This window comes from Solanum lycopersicum, chromosome 2 (assembly GCF_036512215.1).
Source record: "Solanum lycopersicum chromosome 2, SLM_r2.1".
Classification (NCBI taxonomy): domain Eukaryota; kingdom Viridiplantae; phylum Streptophyta; class Magnoliopsida; order Solanales; family Solanaceae; genus Solanum; species Solanum lycopersicum.
In genome coordinates, this window is record NC_090801.1 from 70,664,780 (window position 1) to 70,688,242 (window position 23,463).

The following is a 23,463-nucleotide window of genomic DNA, read 5'->3' on the forward strand; positions in this document are numbered from 1 at the left end:
TAGAACACAGAGACAGGAGGTTGACACAAAACAAAAGATGAATTATATATTGGTATAAGGAGAATACATATATTTTGTTCTACTCACACTTGGGAACTCTAAATTAGTACCAGATATTTGCACACAGAAAAAAATCTGAAATTCTACAAGCATTCTAGACTAGTGAGTCACCTAATTAGTTGTGGAATTAGGGGGATCCATTCCCATTGCCTTGTAATAAGCCATTTCCGCAGTAGCCATGCGATCCTGAAACATTGTCCATTCTCTTCGACACCTTTCTCTTACCTGAGCCAAAATTAAAAGCTGGACCTTAGACAGATAATCAGATATCAACATACTCCGATTACTCAAACAGTTGCAGAATCATATGCATCATAAGAAGTATGGGTTTGAGTTCGCCATGCATTAACAGAGAGATCTTGCGTGATATAATGAAAAGAACAAGCATCTTAAATTTCATCTACCAGCACAAAAGTTTGAACGTGGTTTGACATATTCATAAGCAAATTCAAAAGGTGATTAAATTGTGACTATTAATTCTTTTAATTCATTTTTTCCCCTAATCATCTGTCATTCATGGCCAAATTTCACCATACAGGAGAAAAAAAAATATAGCTAACATACCCCTTCCCATGGTGCCTTGCCATTCTCCGATTTACCCTGTAGAAATAAGAAAAGAAAATAATTTGTTATAGCCAACATTTATGCTAGTCTGATATACTCTACCTACATCTGAAAGTTGGACATACCTGGCTTCCAAGAGATGGAACAGTTTGATGTACAATCCACTGTGCATCTACAACTCCTATCTTTTCATGAGCGGGCTGCTCATCAAAGAGAACTATTAGGAAAAAGGTCATTTCAAATGGAACATATGAGAATTTGTCCGCACAACACAACTACTAACCTCCACACATCTCCTAAGCGCAAAATCAAGACCCCATCCATGGACCAAGTCATTCTGCAAAAAAGAATCAATATTGCTTTTCATTTTACTCTACTTTTCTTTCTTTGCCGGCTCTTACTTTGAAGTTTGTGTGAGAGGGTCCAGGGGTGCCTGGGGGGAAGCTGTTGCAATGAATGGAAAAACATGAAAGATCTTTAATACCTGGATCATATGCCAAACACACCGCCACGCCTCTCGAGAGAAAACCGGTGCCATGATCTCAACAAATCTGTTTGCAAACAAAATAATAGTTAACATAGATACGAACCCTCCTTTTTCATTTTTGATTAATAATACTGAGACACAAACATTAAGTGACAAAGAGTTGTTATTGGTAAATATCAAGCATTACGTACGCTGCACAAGGTGGCAAATGTGGATCGGCGCACCAGCCTGGCCTTTCCTCTGTTTCCCTGTTAGCAGAAGCAATAAATTGTATATGAGATCAAGCTTTGTGCATGATATGCTTTAATCAAAGCAGCCGTAGGTAAATTAAAGTACTGTGTTCCCTACTTGTGAACTTCAGTGTCATTTCTCCCTTTTGTCATCTGCCATGTCAACCCACTGTTTGGTTCTAAACCAGGCTGTGAAATATCCAAACCATGTTTCGTCACCAACTTTATATATCTGCATTTGCATTAAGCCTTAAGACTCCACATAATTCAATATATTTGTTGATTCACATGGCTCTAATTATAATCACTTACTCCTCCGCGTTAAAATTTTCAAGCCCCAAGTCTTCATCCCAGATGAATATATAGTCATATGGTGCTACAATGTCAGGATGTAGAAAACGTTTTGCATACCACCTTTCAACAAAATGAATAAACACTGCACTTACATATCCATCAAATATGTTGAAGAATTGAGGATAGAAAGAATTTACAAGAAAGGTACCATTTAGTCTGTTTCGGTGTACTGACATGGATAGCCCGTGCTGACCACTCAAGGTCATCCCATTCAGTTGTTCGGCCGTCATAGTGAAACAGCATAATGGTAAAGTTCTCTGAAAACTGTTTACAATACAAGAATAAGAATGTAATGATACAACAGTCCACCTTTAACCTACATTTTTATGTTCCATTTGAAATGTAAATCATGAGTGGCAAACAATCCAACTTAGCACTCATCCAACAACCAATGGTGGGCCTTGATAATAACAGAAAGCTTTAAAATTTTCAAAGGAACAAGAAACCAAGACTTATATGTGTAGCAAGAGCCAATACTGGGCAATAGTAAAATGAGACCTCTATGTATGGTGCTAGCCACCCTAAAATGAGTGCCCGTCTCTGGTAATTCCAATTCTGTGATGAGATAAAATGTGGGATGGACAATAAGATTGATTCTTAATGATTTTCAGAGATTCATCAATAAATTTACATACATGCAACAGGAACTAAGGGAAACATTATAGATAAGAACAGCCAAGGTATTGCACATAAAACAACGCAAGACACATGCTCAAGAAAAGAAAAAAATTAGTTACACTTCTGGCCCTTATACATGAACAAAATAACCTCCAAAAGCACAGAGTAGTGCTCAAAAGAGCGACTTCAAGGAAAATGAGATAGAGAAACTTGAGCACAACCTTTTTCACTGCTGCATCAATGTTACTCTTCTGCTTGAGGCCAACTGTGAAGGTCACAAGGTACCTTGGCTTGATGATCAAGTCCTGCATATCAATTAATGGAGCTGATTATGCTAGAGGGACACCATACATAATCATTATGTTTTCTCATTCCAAAAATAAAGGTAAGGAAAGGAGAGAGAGACATGGACATCGTTCACTTTTAAAGCACAATGACATTCTAAAATCACATTTTAGCTGCCGTTGAACCTGTTCTCACCAATCATTATAGAATGTTTTTTTGAGCACTAGAAACCAGAAGCATGCAAGTATGTATCTATCAGTCCACTTCAGCAGCTCCCTCAATATATCTTATTCAGATACTCTTTCCATATTCATCTAACATGTGTCTGATATGAACACCCTCCTTCCAATTTTGCTTGTATGAAAACCGTTCCTCCAATTAACATAATGCCATGGATGATTTTATTTTTTTTTTTGCATTTTAAGCCACAAATAATGCCATCAATTCACATAACATGAACTAGTAATTGTTGACAAGTAATGAGAAGAATCAATAGAGTACTTCAATAGGCATACATGCAGAATTGACAGACCTCACTTGGCAGTCCCCACAGCCTTCGAGTATAAAGATCAGATTCAGATGCTACAATACCCGGGGGTAGCCTCTCGGCGCCTCTGGGATTTGATGGAACCCAAATCTGCAAGATCTCCCAAATAGCATAAATATTGAACATCAATTGGTATACGAACTTCCAAAAGATGGAATCATGGAGGTGCAATCTTTTAGGAGTATCTGCTATAACAAACAGTGACAAGTAACAAGAAGCTGATGGAACCTACAGGAAAGACAAGTAAAATACCTTCGCGGCCTTATTCTTGTGTGAACTGCCAACACGATCCTTCAAGGAATTCAAAACATTTAATAGAGCTTGAGTTGAGAGGCCTGACTTTTCCATGTCAGGTAGATCAATCGATGGGATAAGATTCGTAGGTAAGGGCAGCTGCAAAATTGAAGCACATTACCTCATTAGCTCTTATTCAACTGAGACTTAAAAATAAAATGTCCCCATCAAATATGTTTATATTAAGATTGAAATGGATTAAAAGTAGTTCCCCTTGCCTTGGACAATGAAATTGTAGGAAAAGTTACACCTAGGAAAAACCCGAATACAACTCCAATAAAAGTAGTCACAAAAAGCCTCATCTTTTCATTCCGTCTTCTCGAGTTTGAGCTGTGGAAATTCAGCAGTAAATAAATAAATGGATCAACCAATCAATTACGCCTCAATCCTGAATCAGTTGGGATGCTTATATGAATAAATTTGTGTCAAATCAAGAACCTGCGTTTCATAGGCGTCCCCATCTTAGTCACAAGCTCACAATCCTTTTCAGAATCAGAAAAGGACTAACATCTGCTTAGCCCAAATATGAGTTGGGAGATTCCTAAAACCAGAAAGCAAAAAAAGATCAGTACTTTGCAATTACTGAACACTTTTGAGTAAAGTTCCCATTTTCCCATTCGTTATATCTCAAAGATTTATTAATTACTACTTAACTTGGTCTATGCTAGTAAGTTCAAATATTACTAAAAGACAAATAATTGCAATCTTGGACAAACAGTAGCCAAATATTAGCCTAAAAAAGAAGCAATAAATTTTCTTGAAGTGTTTGAAGTTGAAATCTTGAATCTTGAATGGAATCGAACCTGAAGTTGAAGTAGCTGATCTGAAAGATTAGGAAAGTAAGAATCTATGCTTCAACCAAAATCAAAATTTGGGATGTTGTTAAGTTTTCAATGTTCATCGGAATCTTTAATATAGGAAAATATCCAACCTTGGAATTGTCAAAAGGATATGTATTCTTTGTCGAGATGTCGTTGCAAGTAAACTCAAAATCCAAACACATGAAGACCAGTCCTCTTTTCTTTTCACTTTTTCTTTTTTTTTAAAAAATAAAAATGTTTATGTGTTTAAAAGCTCCATATACTAGTATTCACCCGATGCAATAAATACTTGTCCACTACTCGCTACTTATTATTACATTTCTTAAAGAAATTATTACTATATTACCTTTTAAATATTATAAATATATCATTTTGAAAAATATAATAAAAAAAATAATTATAATTAATGATAAAAGTAAATTATAAATTAAATATAAAATTATTAAATTAATTTTATAAAATGAACAAATATTACTGAACTTCTCAAAATATTATAGTGAATAACTATTGCTAAACCTAGAAAACACTAAATAATAAAATGGATATTGATATTGATAGAATCAGTATATGAAAACCAATAAAGTGAACATAACTCTTGAATATCAAAATTCAAAAATATTTGTTATTCATATATATATGCTAGTAGTAGTGAAAAAAAATTACTTTGATAAGAGATTTTTTTTATCACTCTAATTTCGATATATAACTTTTGGAGATATTTTTCTAAAAAAAGATTGTCATTTAAATTGAAATCATATCAATATTAAAAGTAAGAGTTTATATAAATGTGTACTCTATTAAGTTACCTAAAAGATACCAATAAATAGTCTCTTGAAAATAAGCTTATAACCTTAAAATAAAATAATTATATGCTATGACAAACAAAGCAAAACTGGTAAATTTATAGAATCATGAGTAGATATTAGTTAAATTCTTAAAATAATTAATTACTAACTACATTGTTACAACTCAGAGAACATGGGATTTGGCTCTTCGGTTTGAATTTATGTGGCTACAGATTTGGAAAGCTTCGTTTACGCCAAAAGCAAAATTAGCGACGGACCCATATATATACTAATCAATAATCATGCATAATTTTGTCAAATTAGCTATATTTGAAATTGTTGAAACCAAACCTTGTTGTATTAATCTAACAAGAGTAGACTAATAAGTTTAGCTAAAACACCAAAATTATAAAATCAAAGAAGGTAATTAATTACCTTGTTAATTTATTCATTGTTTTTAGACTGTTACAAAGGTATAGTTATTTACAAATTAAATAAAAGAAAATAATATTTTTCATATCTTTTATATGTGAAAAAAATTAAAATCTCCTATTAACTTATATCAAATTTGTAGAATATTACGAAATTAAATCTTCCATCACAAAATCACTGTTGCATGATAATGTATTTTCTACAGCACACTCAATTGTATCTAGTATAATAGCGTCCAGCAATGGATTGCACCTGGACAGATAAATTTAGAAGAGAATGGTTAAATAACACCTACTATAGTTTATTTAGAGACAAGGATATGCGACCTACTTTTTGAAGTTACAATAACAATAACAATAGCATATTTCGTGATCCCACACATGAAATTTTGGGGGTAGGCATACCTTGTCCTTGCCCTGTGGGCTATTAAGTGCAAATGATTTTCAACCCCGATAATACCAAACATTGACTATTCATCAAGAGAGATTACCATTAAATATTTTATGACACAAACGTCAAATTGACATTAACTAAGAAATTATACAACGTTGGAGACAAATTTGTCTAAACTCAGACGGCAGCAATGCCAGAAATGCATGAGGAAGAAACAAATGGAGAGCAACAGTTGAAACAAAAAAAATAATGTCCTAAACTTGATTTTCTAACATCAAATATTGCACCAAGTGATAAGGATGATAAAAATTATGAAATATTATTACTTTTAACAAAACAAAAAAGGAAAACCTTTCTCTTGTGTAAGTTAGCCAACAGATAATTGTTAACTTACTTGCATTGACAGGGCAAAAAATATTCAGTAAATCAAAACTTGTAGGTAATTACAAGTTAACTAGTACTATTGATGGTGTAAAAAAACTGAAGTATATAACTTTCAATTAAAAAAAGAAGTGTTGACATCCTAATCATATGAAATTTTACCTAATGAGATGTAGAATTTGGGGGATCGATTCCCTTTGCTTTGTAGTAATAATCTTTCTCTGCACCAGCCATACGCTCCTTGAACATTGCCCACTCTCTCTCACACCTTGCTCTTACCTATAAGCCAGAATGAAAACTGAACTTACACAATATAATCAATGATCATCATATTTCTCTGTAACAAGATCAAGAAAACACTTCTTCGATTAAATGTGTGAGATAGAAAATTCATGGACAAGGTTTCTCCAAATAATGCATAGTTCAGATTGAACAATTAATATTGCGTGATACGATGAAAAGGACAAACATAATTTCATTCATGAACCAAAATGATTTGAACTCAATCTACAAGTTAATTGTGCAAATTCAAAATGTGATTATATTGTTTTTTGGTTGTTGCTTTTTCATATTCTCAAATTTCAATTTTATGGAGGATCAGATATTGCGACATACCCCTTGCCATGGTGCTTTGCCCTTCTCTGCTTGTCCCTGTTGAAAGAAGCTAACATTACATCCAAACTTTTAACCTAGTACGATAAAAGACAAGGCTGAGACGGGGGTATACCTGGTTCCCTAGTGAAGGGACAGTTTGATGAACAATCCACTGAGAATCTACCACTCCTATCTTTTCGTGGGCTGGCTGCTCATCCAAAAGCATTATTAAGATAAGGCCAGTTGAATAAGAATACAGGAGAATTTTACCCCACTGCATAAGGTGGATTACTTACTTCTACACATTTCCTGAGAGCTAAATCGAGACCCCATCCATGGACTAAATCATTCTGCAATAACAAATAATAACACTCATATTTACATTCACGAAACGGTTACTTATCCTCCAACCCTGCCTCTTATGCGCAATATTCATTTTCATTTTACTCTATATTTTCCACTTTTGCAGGGTTATTTTTCCAGATTGTAGGAGGGGGCTGAAGGGGGAAGGGGGTTAGCTGCAATAAATGTCAAAAAGGATGTAACATAGTTTATACCTGGATCATATACCAAACACACCGCCATGCATCTCTAGAGAAAACAGGTGCCATGATCTCCACAAATCTGATTGCAGATAGCAAAAAGAAAAACTACTGATACCAACCATCAAGCGAGAAGGTAATTCGTAGAAAAAATATCATGCATTAACATACCCTGAACATGGTGGCAAGTGTGGATCAGTGCACCAGCCAGGTCTTTCCTCTGTTTCCCTGCAAGCACAAACAATAGAGTGCATATGAGATCAGTGCTGTGAGTGCATGGGATGCTTTAGTCTGCAGTTATAGATAGTAATGCAAGTGACCCTACTTGTGGACGTCAGTGTCATTTCGTCTTTTTGTCATCCACCATGACAACTCACTATTTGATGCTACACCAGGCTGTGAAATATCCAACCCATGTTGCTTCACCAACTTTATATATCTGAAGTTGCAATTGTAATGAAACATTAGAGTTCATAAAATTCAACATATCTGATTCACAAGAATGTGTGAAAAATCATCCATACTCCTCTGCATCAAAATTCTCAAGCCCCAAGTCTTCATCCCAGATAAATATATAGTCATAAGGTGCTACAATGTCCGGATGCAGAAAGCGTTTTGCATACCACCTTTCAACACATTAAAAAACTTTTACAAGTGCACCAAAATGTACTGAAACACTTAGGAACAAAGGAAGTTGCAAAAACAGTTACCATTTAGTTTGCTTTCGTGTACTAACATGGATAGCCCGCTTTGACCACTCAAGGTCATCCCATTCACTTGTTCGACCATCATAGTGAAACAACACAAAGGTAAAATTCTGTGAAAACTGTTAAAGATGCAACTGTAAGCATGCACAGCCACAAGAGATGAAGGTATGTTTAGTCTGTCAACAAAATTATGGGAAACTATAATCCCACTGAGGAACATGCTGGGACTATTGCAGGAAGTGTCTTATTTAGGGGCACATACAGGATATAATAAAAGGAAAGAAAACATCACAAATATTGAAAATATCAATAGTAATGAGAGAAGTTAAGTGTACACAAATCAAGCAACATAAACTCCATAAGATGATATAATATCTCCTTGGTGAAGATAAAGAAACACTAAACAAGGTTTTGTTAGTGACTTGTATTGACAAACACGCAAACAAATTTTGTATCGGTCAAAACAGTTAATGCTTAGTTTAGCATTAAAAGCCATTTGTTGCTTTTATTCATTGTACAGAAGTAAAATTGAGTAGAAAATAGTCAAACAATCAACTCAAAAAACAAATATTAGAAAATGGAAAATCTTAACGTTTCCTTTTGTCAAAAGATCAGTGTTTCCGAAAACATTTTGCCTTCCACAACTAGTTATTTTCTGTCCCATTCTAAAATCTCCAACATCACTTTTCTAAAGCATTTGGAAACCTAAAACATGATTGCAGTTGCAGGCAACTGTATATGTTAAATTATGTTGCAAACAAAACTTAGGTTAGGGGTTAACTAGTCCCTTATTCACAATTAAATGATCCCCTAAAAGGACAGGGCTTAAAGGAGTGAATAGAAGGGAATAGAGCTAGAGAACGGTTGAACCTAACCTTTTTCACTGCCACATCTATGTTATTTTTCTGCTCGTAGCCAACTGTAAAGCAAACAAGATACCTAGGTTTGATAATCAAGTCCTGCAGATCAATTGATGAAACAGAGTCAGATAGACTGATATAATGTGTACTCATTATGTTTCTCTACCCCAAAAAAAAGGAAAGTAAGTGAGAGAGAAGCATCATTGAGGGTATTAACTCATAATTGTATACTAAAAATCATGTTTCTGCTGGCTATACACGATTTTCGTCAGTCATCAGTCATCACAGTGGATTATAGAAAGTTCAATGCCGAAAACTATATTGACAGTTAAGGCATAATGTTTCTTCAAAGCCCAACAAAAGCAGGAGGAGGCAAGCATGTATATATCCCACTTCAGCAACTACGTTACTTCCAATCAGGCTTTCTTAGTTTCCTATCCATCCAAAGATCTTTAAGCAAACTACTTTAAAGATAGTTGGTAAGGCAATAAAGTTAAAAGGGTGTATCACAAGCAATTATTAGTTTTATATGAACTCCATGCAATTTCTTTGACTTATAGACTATTCATGACTCAACCAATATCCCTGAAATCAACTTCAAGACATGTTAGTATGTGAACTGAGCATGTCATTATTTATGAAAAGAAGCCCTTTTGCTAATGTGTTAACGCATGGATCATTTTCTTGCATTCTAAACCTCCCCCTGGAATCAACTTCAAGACATGTTAGTACCGTGAACTGAGCATATCATTTATGGAAAAGGCCTTTTTAGCAATGTGCTAAAACATGGATGTTTCCTTTGCATTCTAAACCTCACACTATTGACTACTTTAAATAGGCATTAAGGCTGAAAAACACAGACCTCATGGGGTAGGCCCCACAATCTTCGAGCATAAAGATCAGACTCAGATGCAACGATATCCGCTGGTAGCCTCTCAGCACCTCGAGGGTTTGATGGAACCCAAATCTGCAATATTTGTGCAAATAGCGTAAGTCTTGAAAGGAGGTATAAATTTCCAAGAGACTTGGTACAATCTTATCTCTATATAACTAAAGTTGACCCTCAATATCTGAATGTAATAATAAAATGGAAACAATAAAATTGTAGCACCAAAGCCTCAAGAGAAGCTGCTTGGAGCCCGTATAAGAGGCAAATGTTATTACCTTTGTGTCGGAATGCTTGTGGCCGTGTGAATGGCCTCTGTATCTCTTAAGGGAAGACAAGACATTTAATAGATCTTGCGTTGAGAGGCCTGAATACTTCTCCTCAATGTAAGTGAGATTAATTAACCCAAAAAGATTAGAAGGTAAGTTCAGCTGCAACATTGAAATACACAAGCAGATCATCTTATCAGCTCTTATACAAATAGTCACTTAAAAGAGAAAAATGAGGCATTAAATCAGGGGAGCACTTAGCAGTGAGTGTGTTTTTTCGCGCGTGTGTGTGTGCATTTACTCTTCAAATACAGTTAGAATTCAGAACAGACATGGATTCTACATCATAAAGATCCACCCTGATTAAATATTTATGTATCTTATTAAATTCAAAAGCCAAAGTAACTCCCTTGCCTTGGTCAATGAAAGAGTAGGAAACGACACGCCTAAGAAAATACCAATCACAACTCCGACAATGGTTGTCACAAGAAGCCTCATCATTTCATTTCCTCTTCTAGTGTTAGAGCTGCTGTCACAGAAGGTCTAAGTTAAAAACTTGATAACCTTCTTCGACGTCTCTCAATAAAAGGCAATAAAGGACCCATAAATCACTTTAAAACTAAAAACCTGCGCGTAGGTGAACCCATTCTCCTCGGAGATTTCAGAATCACAAAAAGGAGAAGCCGCAAACAGTTGACTTCAGTGATCCACAAAAGTATTGCATTATAGTCAACCCTAAAACATCAAAACGATTACGAATCAATTTTTCCGTTCCCTTATCCCAAAAATTAGATTACTTACACCACACAAATCAATTCAAATTTCACATTACTCCAATTATATGTCGGAAAAATGCCTTAAAAAAATATGCAGAAATTTGTAAATGTTCCATAAATATACCTGAAGGGGCTAATCCGGAGGATTAAGGGAAGCCAAAGATTTGCAGAGCTATCAGAAAAAACTCAATCCTATATGATCATCAAACAATCAATGCAATTAATTTAGGTAATTTGTAGGTGAAAATATAGCGTTTGAATTGTTCTTGGTAAAAATTAGTGCCAAGTCAACCCTTGTCGGTGCCATGCTTCAGCACGTCTTATAAGCGGGAAATTTAAATTGTATTCCCAAATTAACTGGGATTTATAAATAAAAAATATAAGGTATTTAATATGCTCAATAGATTTAATTGAGGGAAAAAATAAAAATATATCACATAGCCTCCATATAAAAAAAATAAAGATGAAACAGATTTATTATCGTAGGGATATTTTTAGAATAGTATAGCTTATATGTAATTAGTACAAACAAATATGATGTTTTTTTGTTTAATGAAAACATAAAAGATCAAAAAGATACTGTCCTCAAATAGATTTTACAATACACTATCTGAATTAAAATAATTTCCTTCCCTACATATAATTTAGGAAAAAATTATATATAATATCAAATTATTAATTCAAATTAAATGTTATAACTATAGTTTGATTTGATTGTACCCCATAACAAACTATTGTTATTTCGTCTCTCCTGGTGAATCTCGATCGCCACTTTTGTTCTCTTCATCGCCTCTTTCGTTTTTGTATAAATGCAAATGTATAAAATGTGTTTGTGTTTTGTGTTTGTATAAAGCAAGAGAAAATTGCATATATACATATATTTCAGTTTCCCTCTTCCGGATCTCGCTCGTCAGTCTCTCCCTCGCCTTTCTCGCTTATAAAAACATAAATGTAAAGCGTGAGAAAATTGTATATACACATGCAAATATATATATCTTCGTCCTATACACTTGTAATTATAAAATACAAATATTCTCCTGCCCAATTCTCTTCTGCCTCTCTCTCTTTCTCACTTTATACAAACAATGATTATATAGTTGATCTTTTGTATATGTATACCGAAACAATTTGAAATTATACAATCGTTTTCTTTTGTATATGTTTAGCGAAATGTATATAGTTATGTTTGCTATGGAGTACAGTTATGCAAACTATAGTTATCAGTGACGTGATAGCATTATTTGCATTATTTGAAAGTTACCGTCATATCTTTTAAGAACAACTTTCACATATAACAAATTTAAAAAACTATAATTTGCATAATTGTGATTCATAACAAATTTTCTATTTACTGTGGATCTTTTGATTTGTATAATTCACTAATACATTCAATTTTATACAAATTGTTTAGTTTTGTATAAATCCATTTATCCATTGTAATTTGTATAATCAGATTTGTCGTATAACATAAGTGTACAGAATGAAGATATATGTATTTGTATACATATTTCTCCCGCTTTATATAAATACAAACACATTGTATATATTTGTATACCGAATAAATAATTACATACTGAAAATGATTAACTGTATAGTATCAAATCAAATGACAAAAAAAGAAAGAAATATTTACTGTAAATTATAAATAAAATAAACTATTACTATAATATTTAATTTAAATTAATTATTTGTTATTTCATACAGTTTCCTTGCTTTTACCTTCACTTAGTATGACAGAGGGTTAACACTTTCCCTATAGCCATAACACACTCTTGAGGGCCTGAGGCAGTTACTTTCTGATTTTTCTTTCCCATCTGTATTTGATATTAATATTTTCAAATAAATTTGAAATGGCTTTTAAATAAGCAAACTTCCTAATCTATGTGAAAGTTTAAGATGTCGCCTTTCTTTTCTTTTTTTTTAAGATAAAATCATAAACGTTTCTTCTCGATGGAAAATTATTCCTCAAAAATCTATTACGTATGAGTACCCCTCCAAAAAAAACATCAAGCTATTTGTTGTTATAAATACATTGAATTAAGTGGATAGTCCATAAGGTTGGTACATGAACAACCATTCATATTCACTAGGTGACATGAACCTTTTTGGATAAGAATGTATCTATTTATTATGATACTTAATATGGTAACCTTTGGAGTGATTTCTCACTCTATAAATAGGGTTGTTCATTCACTATTGTAACAGATACATATGAGATTTGCATACACTTGAATAAGAAGAAAGTCTTATCTTCCATCTTACTCCTCTTGTCTTCATCTCTTTATATTTATATTGCCATGAGCTTGATTTTATAACACGTTATCAGCACGAGTCTCTAGCCAATTAAGATTGAGTTTTACTTTTTCTTTAACTCATGTTTTGGTTGATTTCGTTATGAAGATCAAAGTATTGTATGCATAAAATCAGGTATGTATTTTCTAAAATATTTTATGATTTAGAATAAAATAGTGTTCAGTCACTAACAATTATCAGGAACCGAAGACATATACTACTATTGGTTGAATATGACATGCTATACAAAATTTCTTAAATAGAAAAAGGTGTAAGATTTTAATAGCATGAATTTGAATGTTATTTTGATTGTTTTGAAAGACTCAAAGGATAAATCATGTTGTACTTCGGTTTATTATACCGTTGGTTAAGGGTAAGACGATGGATTCAAGTTTCATCGCACCAAAAGGGTAAGACATCAGGTTAAAGTCCGGATGCACCATAATGAAAAATATTTGAGGATAAGACGATAGATTCAAGTTCTATCGCACCAAAAGGATAAGACATCAATTAGATTTTTGATGCACCGTGATTAGGTTCAAGACCATAGAATTATGGCGTAACACGCCTTATATGGGTAAGACATTGAGTTTGAGCCAATGCACCATAGCAATGATAAAATGATGACTAAGAAAAATAATATATTTTTGACAAAATGTCTTGAAATTGATCATATTGAATTTGCTTCATTCCTTGAAAAGAATGTGGTAGCAACATGTGATAACTCTGAAATCCGCCTGTTAACTTGCTCCATTCAATCATATGAATGTGGTAGCAGTGAATGTTAGTCTGAAAGATGACAAATGATTAATGATATGAATAAGGGCGTGGAGGGACATAATTATAATAGTCATCATTGTGGTAATGATAAAAGGAAGAACACTATAAGTTCTTCAAATAGTCCTTCAAAATGTGAAGGCAATTTAAATAAATATGTGAACTTAAAGTTCAAGGGATAATTCAGTTGCATAATGTTGCAAATCAGTTGCCAGAGGAATGCACTGACCCTATGATATAATTCAGCTGCGAATGCTTCAATGTGAAGTCCTTGAAGGACAGAGTCTATGATACGCCGAAAGCGTAATAGACCAATTGATTCCAAATATAAAATTCCTTAAAGAAGGAAGGAGCAAATGATCAATATGGTCATGATAATGAGGCAAGTGCTATAAAAGAGCACATTGACATAACACTTCATAAAATCTTGAAAAAGGTTCAGGTACCTGAAATAATGAAAAATGAAGAGATCTCGATAAGTTATGTCTTGTTGGAATCGATATCAAATAACCGTCGACAGTATCTTTGATATGAGGTAGCGCTCAATGATATAAATTGTGATGAGGATCTTGAATTCAAATCTGTCATATAGTGTGAACAGATAAATGGTTGGCCAAGTAAAATGCACAATTCAAGTATATTTTGTTTCACTTAGAAAAGTGATATTTTGGACTTGTAGTCCATAAATCAAGGTATAATGTCAGTGGGGTACAAATAAATTATTATGCGATAGTATAACCATAAGATATCAAATATGGTTTGTGCCTTGGGGCATAAAGGTTTATCGCAAAAATCCTGACATTATTGGAGATGTTTTCTCCTTTGATGGATGCAATGAGGTTTGTTTTGATCTGACAACATATGAAAACTTGAATGCATGTAAATGAATAATTGTAATGTCTAGCTAGACAATGAAGGTTATATGAAAATTCTTGAAACAATCGAGGTGTCTGAAGCATATAAGAGTTTGAAAGAAACTTTTCCAATAAAGCTTCAAGAATCCTTATATGGATTGAAATAGTCAAGGAAGAAAAAGGGTACAAGAGAATGACCCTAATTTTCCTTGTATTTTTATGAAAAGGTCTTGGTAAGACAAAATTTTGTCTAGACCTACAGATTGTTAATTTGACAAATAAAATATTTGTCTAGCAGTGCACATACACTGAAAAATTTTGATGCAATTTTATGTGGATATATCGCATTCATTGAGTACCCCAATGATTATGAGATCACTTGACATAAATGATGATTCAGTTTGATCTCAAAAGAAGGATGAAGAGTTTCTTAGTGATGAAACTCTATCTTGGTGCAATCAGGGCACTAGTGCATCTTACTAACAATATTTGACCAGATATTTGTTTTGCAGTAAATTTACTGGCAAGATTCAGTTTCTCCCCGATAAAGGACATTGAAATGGTGTTGAACACATGATTGAATATCCTCATAGGACCATAGTTATGGGCTTATTCTATTCCGAGGAATCCAAAACAAAATTGATTGGTTACGCAGATGCAGAATATTCATCTGATCCGCATAAAGTTCTATCTCAATCACGCTATGTGTTTGCATGTGGAGGCACAATAATATCCTGGGGATCAATGAAGCAAATTTTGCTCTGCAGAAATAAAAGTCCTTTATGAAGCAAGTCAAAAGCGCGTCTGGTTGAGATAAATGACACACCATATTCAAGAAATGTGTGGTTTTTCTTTAAAAAAAGAATATATCAACCACAATGTACAAAGATTGGAGACATCATCACAAGAAATCAAGTGATGTTTTAATCAGGGGGAGTACAATACGCGTTGCACTCTTTTTCCCTTGATCGAGGTTTTTTCCCACTGGGTTTTCCTGGCAAGGTTTTTAATGAGGCAACAAATGGTGCGTATCAAAAGATATGTGTACTCTTTTTCCTTCACTAGAATTTTTTCCCACAGGGTTTTTCCTAGTAAGGTTTTAACGAGGCACATTATCTATGGACATCCAAGGGGGAGTGTTATAAATACATTGAATTAAGTGGATAGTCCATAAGGTTGGTACATGAACAACCATTCATATTCACTAGGTGACATGAACCTTTTTGGATAAGAATGTATCTATTTATTATGATACTTAATATGGTAACCTTTGGAGTGATTTCTCACTCTATAAATAGGGTTGTTCATTCACTATTGTAACAGATACATATGAGATTTGCATACACTTGAATAAGAAGAAAGTCTTATCTTCCATCTTACTCCTCTTGTCTTCATCTCTTTATATTTATATTGCCATGAGCTTGATTTTATAACATTTGTAATATTTTGTTAGTGTTATGATAATTTTTTTACTCCCAATTAAAATATTCTAAGCAAATAGCTTTGGTTAAATTTTTTTAAAAAGAAGCTTACAAATAATTTTTTTGAGGATTATTTTATAGATGCAATAAGTAAATGTATTCATGTAATGTGTAAGTAATATTATTCCTAATCGTTTTAGATTATGATATCTCATATGAGTAATAGCTAAGATCATATTATCTCATATGTGGATAAATTACTTTTTAATTATTTTAAATTGTGATATTTTGTTTGGACATATTAAATTATATTAGTACCTTACAAAAGTCCAACTATTGTATTCTTCCTCATTAAAATGACCTTCACTCCCCCAATCAATTTTTACATGAATAAAAATAATGAATTATGTGAGTATCAAATATTTTTATGATTTCATATTATTAATTATTATATAATTTATATTGTTAGCTATCAATAGATGAGAGATCTTGTAAAAAATAAATAAATTTAATTTAATTATTTAATTTGATATGTTATATATCCATATTAAAAACAACCCAACAATTTTTTTAGATATTAAATAATTTTAAAAATAAATAAAATAATTAATACTTAGTAAAATTGATATCGTCTTAATTCGTTTATAATCCATTACTTGATTAATTTTATCCATTTAAATTTAAATTGAATCAAATCTTAATTCGTTTGTCTTAATAAATTATAATTTATCGTATTTGAATCAAATAAATAATTGCAAAAGTATTTTTACTCTGATATCATCTATTTGACATATTAGAATTAGAAGGATAAATATTAGAGTCGACTTTTTGTTATTAATTTGTAAGCAAACGATCCATAAGTATTTGTAAGAGGAAGAATATTCCGTCACATGTTTTGTGCTATTGTTACGTTTTAAGTAGTAATAGTGAACGGAAAGCAAAATATCAAAGGGGCAAAGAGGACTTTTGACGCAACTCTCAGGCGAAGTTTATCTCCCAATTAGCAGTTGAGGGCGGATTTCCCCGACAACCTACGACGACGATGATTTAGCTGGAGCTCTAATTCTAATAATCTCTCCTTCTTTTGGGGTTAGGTATCGGAACTTGTGGAATTTCCGATCCCATCGGAAAAGAAAGTAAAATGGCGTCACCGGATATTACTGAAATGTTGGAAAAATCGAAGGAGCTTGATCGTTTAAGGAAAGAGCAAGAGGAAGTACTCCTTGAAATCAATAAGATGCACAAAAAGCTTCAAAACAGTTAGTATTTCAACTCTATATTTATTATTTATACTCAGTTTGATGACAAATTATATTTGTGTCTGCCTAAATTAGAGTTAGTGAAAAAGTCGTTAGAAGTTGAATGCACTTAAAAAAAAAATAGTCATGCAATCAATTCAAGCAAATTCTATGAGAAACAGTAATTAATGACCTGCTAAAATCCTTTGTATTTACCCTACTTTGTGAATTTTGATGTGTATTTGTAGTTTTTTTAGGTCATGGGTTCGAATAGTGGAAGCAGCTACTATTAGGGTAGGCTGTGTACAACACATTATGGTAGATCGAGGTTCTAATGCCGCTGGTTTATGGGGGTTATCCAACTGATTTTTGTTTACTGAGTAATGTTGTCATTTGTGAATCCCCTTTAGACAGTTTTTTTGGTATTAGGAATCTACATAATCCATTTGAATTTTACACCTTCTCTCTGATAAGTTCAAGTTCCTCTCTTGTTCGAAGTGATCGCAATCACCAATATTAACCGCAATGTGAATTTGACAGATTCTAGTGCTTTTCATGATTGAATCCAAAGATTTGGAAAGTTCTTACAGATTTGAATTGTGTGATCTCCCAAAATTCAAAAAAGTAGGTAATAAGATATTAGAATTAAGCTCTACTTTTATTGGCAAAGATCATTGACCTGTTTGAAGTAGAAAACTTGCATGTGACATGTATCTACCTAGACTTATAGTGTAAGTATTATGGCACTTAACATTTGGCCACTTTCCCTTTCCTTCTGCAGCTCCAGAAGCCGTTGAGAAACCAGGCGACAATTCCCTGTCAAAACTTAAGATGTTATATACTCAAGCCAAAGAGCTTTCCGAGAGTGAGATGAGGTACTTATCTTTGCTCTGTTTCCTTGCTTGGAGGATGGTTAAGGGGTGATTATTGGCTCACAACTTTCTATTTTTTTCCAAATGGAGCTACGTGGTGTTAGTTTTATGCAACTCTTTATTTGACAATTTAGACTTGGAAGCTCTAAAATGTTTGTTCTTACAAGTCATGTTTAATAGTGATACTTGTTGTATTTTCATTTTCAATGAAATTAATTTATTTCTCCTTCCTTGCCCTTTGTGTAGTATCTCCAACCAGTTGTTGGGCCAGCTGGATGCAATGATTCCTGCTGGAGGTGCTGGCCAACAACGAAGAAGGATAGGTGTGTGTACAATTGATTAACTTAACAATCATTGAATTTCTAATGTTATGTTCTTTAAAGTTTAAATTAATTCCTGGCTTACAATATATTATTTGAAATCTGGAGGTTGGTTATTGATTCTTACCTCACCCGTGTATACTTTTAAGTTGTATATGTGTCTGTTTCCTCTAAAGAACTTGAATAGTAGTTATACGTTAACTTGAGTACCCTTAACTTGAGGTATCAATTCTCATAGAATTGAGCTTAGAAAGGACAACAGAGGCAGAATAATTTGGGATATGGAGAAAATACAAAAAATTTATCTTGGCTGCTAATTTGATGAAGGAGCCTTTTGTCTTCTTTTCCTTTCAAGGCAAGACATGGTTCCAAAACTCAGGCAAAGGGTAAGGAAAATGTCGGAAAGTAAAATTATCTTTGAGGCTAATGCATCAAATATCTATTTATGAAATTAAACAAAAAGAGACTTATTGCTTAAACTATTACTGATAGACTCAATTATATTTTTGATCTTCAATTTTAATTGCTTCACCTTGGTTAATGCATTTGGACTTGCATGGATGACAGAAGGCAACGAGCAGAAAAAGAAGAGGATGAAAGGTGATCCTGACATTCCTAGGCTCTCTCCTTCCATGCGAAATCAGCAGGAGTTCTTTGCTAGCTTGAAGGGAGAACAAGTATGGATCGATTTTATGAAAGGAAATTACTCCTTTTCAATTTTCATTACATCGTTCAACAAAAGTAAATAACTTTTTACCACTAGGTGGCTGCTAGAGTTGCGCAAGAAGATGGTGAAAAGGATGAGTGGGTTATTGTCAAAGTTACTCATTATGACAAAGAATCAAAAGAGTAAGTTCTGTGACATAGCTTCAAGTTGAAAAAGTGATCTAGACTGATTTCATTTACATATATTTTGCATTAACATTGCATCTCCCCTGGGCAGATTTGAAGTTTTAGATGAGGAGCCGGGAGATGACGAGGAAGGTGGTGGTCAGAGGTAGCCTACAATTGATCTTTGGACATTTGTTGATTGTTTTTGCCTATTTACATATTGCTTGTGTACTTTCCTTTTGATTGTTTGTGCATTTTATCTTGGGGGTGTGGGTATGAGAGAGAAATAGTGATGAAGCGACTTCAGGAACTTCCTTGGATCTAAGTGACAACAATTTTACTTGAGAATATTTTGTGCAAGTGTTATTGAATGCTTTCCATAACTAAGAAGCTGCGCAAGAATTACAGAGACTAGGGAATATAAGGTAAAAGAATGAGGGACACTTAACAAATCAATTTTCCCGCTCCTTCTAGGACCTTGCTAAAACTCTATTGTAGTTCCCCATGAGACTAACAAATCATATACATCAATTGGAGGAAATTAGAAATCAAAAAGGTAATACATTGTTTGATGATGTGACCCCCTTACACAAAAACTTTCCTCACTTTTTGAGCTTCCAGCTTTAAACAACTAATTAAGGATCTTTGGTGACTTATTTTTCCCTCTTTTAGTACTTTGAGTTTTGTCCTTTCTTGCGACTTGTTGGTGATTGTTGTTAGCTGGTATCCTCAAGTAAGTAGTCCATAAGTTACTCTCAGCTGTCTTGCAAGTCGCTGTACAATAATCTGTTCTCAGCACCTTCTTGTGGATATTTGTGATTAAGATTCTGCCACATTTCATTTCGTCTAAGCTTAATATTGCTACTGAAGAATTTGATGACTGATAGCCGATTATATGTGGTTTTTCACTCTTTGTACTTTGAGAGGCTGCTTGTTCATTGATATCTATGTTGATTTTTTTCAGCTACGGATTTGCTTACTAAATGATTATTCGCCTTCTTACTAGACTTACTGGTTCTATTCTTTTGCCAATTACAGAAAGTACAAGCTACCCTGGTCACATATTATACCTTTTCCCAAGATGAGTGATCTTGCAACCGCTCCAGAATTCCCTCCTGGAAAACAAGTTTTGGCAGTTTACCCAGGAACGACAGCCTTGTACAAAGCCACAGTAGTCCAGGCCCGCAAGGTATCATTATCTAGTTTCCTATTGTCGTAGTTTGTCTGGATTTTCTTTAATGAGCTATTCAAAATATCATAAGTATTGAGGAACTGATTGATTTTCGACTTACATTTGCATGTGATGGTCCAAATGGTTTATCGATTTCCAGAGGAAGAGTGACGAGTAAGTGAATTTTCCTTTTCATTCCCTTACCAGGCCTCTTGATGGGCTTAATATTCTATAGTACTCAGTAATTGAGCAATGACTTCTGATTGAAAGGAAATCTGGAATCAATTATTATAATCTGTTGCAGTCATCTAGCTCAATATTTCTTCTTTCTTGAAATTGACTGTTAAGTTCCAAATTTTTGACCAAAGAATCAATGATTATTTTTCACGGATTTAATGCATTTTGTTTCCCCTTTTGCAGTTACACATTAGAGTTTGATGATGATGAGGAAGATGGGTCTCTACCTCAACGCATGGTGCCCTGTAACCAGGTTGTTGCTCTTCCAGATGGACATCGCCAGTGAAATATAGTTACTCTTTACACGTCCAGAGTCACTAAATTTGGACAATCTACTGTATGTATCTATTAGCCTTCTAAGGGTGAGCTGTGAACCTATTCACATTTAGTTCGTAGCATTGTTACTTATCCAGAAAAAGAAAATATTATCTATGTCGTGCAATGTATTTATCAAAGAAAATCTTTGCTGTACGATTTTCTAGTGTTCTTGGTGTACAGTAATTGGACATGAAAAAATAAAATCCTAGTATTTTGAGTTGTAAATTTGTATTGTGTTTATTAAGGTCTCTGAGTTTATCTGGAATCTCTCTCCGTTTGACCTTATACTGGAAAATTGCGAGTTTCTGTATATGTTAAGTCTGGATAAAAGATCAAGATTTTACTTGACAGAGATATGAAAACTGCTAGTTAAGATGCATGTTTATAATACAAGATTCCTAATAGTGAAGATGTTTATGACAAGCATGAGTGATGGGAATGGGAGGATCAGAGAAATTGCCATTTAGTATGTGATTTGCAATCCATTGATTAGCAGCTTGTGAGTAATGTATTCCATCCCAGCTTATATAATCTGAAGGGTTGACACAAGCTCCTCCAAAAACTTCTGCACCTCTCACTATTCCTTTCTGACCACACCATACATGTCTGTTCCCCTCGTGTAACCCACAGCATATTTTCTGGGGTTCCATGAAATCTGTTCAAAATTTTAAAGCCCGTAGAGTTAGATGATTTATTTTCATCTGTTTAAGCCTTGGTACGAAACAACAAGTGTATGGTAAAATTATTGGTATGTGTTTGTGTATTAACATATACCTTGGCTCTTGGCATTGCTGATCAGTTCATACTTGGCAGCATAGACATCTACATATGTTATAGCAGCATGCTCAAGCTCTGCTCTCAATGTTCTTATCCTGGCTTTCAGCTGTCTATTGAACTCTAAGGCCAATTCATTATGTCTCTTTAAGCATCCATAGTTATCAAGAACACCTTGTTTCGGATTTCTGAGGTATAATGTGGATACTGGTAAGCAACCGATTGGACCCGTGTTGTGTATCCAAAATGCCCTTGCTCCTTGTTGATATAGACGCTGTCAAACAAAATTACAGTTAACCTTATTAAACTCATGATAAAATTGTTGAAAGTTGTCGTATACTACCGTTACTGCTGCAGAAAACTGGTTTATTATGTCTGCTATGGCTGTCCGAAGTTGCATATTACTCATCTGGCGGAAGCCAACAGCTAGATCAGTTTGGCCTATGTCAATTGTGTAGAGAGATTTTGAAAATTCGCGAGGTCTTGGGAGTTTGTTCTTCACTGAGACATGTAGTGTCAAATCAGCTTAAAACGATAGAAACTGGAACATAGAAGGTTAGTTATGTTTACCCTGTCTATAGAGCTCTTCAGTTCTGGATTGGAAACGATGAAAATGCACGATTTGAACGTCCAGGGAAAAGGGGCTTATACCACTTTGGAATATAGTCTCGTTCTGTCTCCTAATGGTGGATCCTGCTGTAGCAAAATTAGCTCCGTGCCCAAGTAAGGTAATCTCATGAGGTCAGCTGCAGAATAGAGTTAACATCACCATCAATCAATCAATTGATTTCATAATGAGTAATGATATTGATTTGGATGGATGTTACGTTACCGATGAAGTCAATGAGAAGTCTACCATCTGAAAACCTTCCGGCAGGTCCCCGGAAGAAACTCTCACCATAAGGTGCTTGTATGGGTTCAAATGCAGCAGAGATACCTCCGGTGTCCGAATTTGAGTCCCCGAAATTGTAAATTGCAGGGTGCTATTGCAATACCCTTCAAGGGGGCTAACAGTAACAATAGTGATACTATTACTGTTACACATTCCATTATTGCTCAAATGGACACTGAAATTGAAAATGTTGGGTATATTTTTGAAGTAAGCAGGGGAAATCATCTAGTTACTTTTCATGAGTTGTTTTCTATTGTAACTTATTCAAACTAGAAAAAGCCGTGATGAAATGCTTTTCCAAGTAAAAACAACCGGACCATTAGGCTAAAGCCATAATTTTAGAACCTGTTTGAATTGAATTGACTTTTTTTTTTAAGCATCTGTAATTATATCGAAAATTTTGATTGCTGAGTCTTCTCTAATTTTAATTCAACCACAAATTATTGTCTGGTTTGTTCGTTAGCCAAGCCTAGATTTCACCCCTTAAATAAGTTTGGTTCAATTTGATCAAATAATCGCGATTCAATTCTGAATAAAAGTATATACCAACCAAATATCATATCATCATCATATATTTGCTG

General features: G+C 33.9%; 4 protein-coding genes across 6 annotated transcripts; 1 reads left to right on the forward strand and 3 right to left on the reverse strand.

Moving 5' to 3' along the window:
* Positions 1–20: 20 nt before the first annotated feature.
* On the reverse strand, positions 21–4,540 carry LOC101259691 (uncharacterized). The gene is made up of 15 exons (XM_004231789.5): positions 4,243–4,540; positions 3,878–3,980; positions 3,658–3,769; positions 3,398–3,538; positions 3,131–3,235; positions 2,535–2,618; positions 1,844–1,959; positions 1,654–1,755; positions 1,460–1,573; positions 1,303–1,359; positions 1,109–1,175; positions 908–961; positions 750–824; positions 625–660; positions 21–285 (listed from the first exon to the last, which is right to left on the reverse strand). The coding sequence occupies exons 2-15, from the start codon at positions 3,898–3,900 to the stop codon at positions 172–174; spliced, it is 1,200 nt and encodes a 399-aa protein (XP_004231837.1). The 5' UTR covers positions 3,901–3,980; positions 4,243–4,540; the 3' UTR covers positions 21–171.
* Positions 4,541–5,451: 911 nt separating this feature from the next.
* LOC101259386 (uncharacterized) lies at positions 5,452–11,369 on the reverse strand. Of its 2 annotated transcripts, none has more exons than XM_004231788.5 (16): positions 11,010–11,369; positions 10,737–10,844; positions 10,524–10,638; positions 10,119–10,271; positions 9,817–9,921; positions 8,970–9,053; positions 8,098–8,213; positions 7,912–8,013; positions 7,713–7,826; positions 7,559–7,615; positions 7,403–7,469; positions 7,142–7,195; positions 6,979–7,053; positions 6,867–6,902; positions 6,414–6,530; positions 5,452–5,729 (listed from the first exon to the last, which is right to left on the reverse strand). In XM_004231788.5, exons 2-15 carry the CDS (start codon positions 10,754–10,756, stop codon positions 6,414–6,416), a joined length of 1,215 nt encoding a protein of 404 aa, XP_004231836.1. In that variant the 5' UTR covers positions 10,757–10,844; positions 11,010–11,369; the 3' UTR covers positions 5,452–5,729. The 2 variants fall into 2 exon arrangements, with proteins under 2 accessions (XP_004231836.1, XP_010315956.1); XM_010317654.4 differs by having other exon boundaries at positions 10,524–10,635; positions 11,010–11,185.
* Positions 11,370–17,051: 5,682 nt separating this feature from the next.
* Positions 17,052–21,441, forward strand: LOC101259099 (SAGA-associated factor 29 homolog A). Of its 2 annotated transcripts, none has more exons than XM_010317652.4 (9): positions 17,052–17,488; positions 18,249–18,342; positions 18,586–18,662; positions 19,227–19,336; positions 19,423–19,508; positions 19,603–19,656; positions 20,529–20,679; positions 20,822–20,835; positions 21,082–21,441. In XM_010317652.4, the coding sequence occupies exons 1-9, from the start codon at positions 17,371–17,373 to the stop codon at positions 21,182–21,184; spliced, it is 807 nt and encodes a 268-aa protein (XP_010315954.1). In that variant the 5' UTR covers positions 17,052–17,370; the 3' UTR covers positions 21,185–21,441. The 2 variants fall into 2 exon arrangements, with proteins under 2 accessions (XP_010315954.1, XP_010315955.1); XM_010317653.4 differs by having other exon boundaries at positions 19,230–19,336.
* Positions 21,442–21,537: 96 nt separating this feature from the next.
* LOC101265609 (GDSL esterase/lipase At5g14450) lies at positions 21,538–23,040 on the reverse strand. The gene is given in 7 exon segments (XM_004233549.4): positions 21,538–21,871; positions 21,991–22,264; positions 22,334–22,491; positions 22,561–22,710; positions 22,713–22,736; positions 22,823–22,973; positions 23,026–23,040. Coding segments are annotated over 7 exon segments (1,029 nt in total). The 3' UTR covers positions 21,538–21,614.
* Between the last annotated feature and the right edge of the window lie 423 nt (positions 23,041–23,463).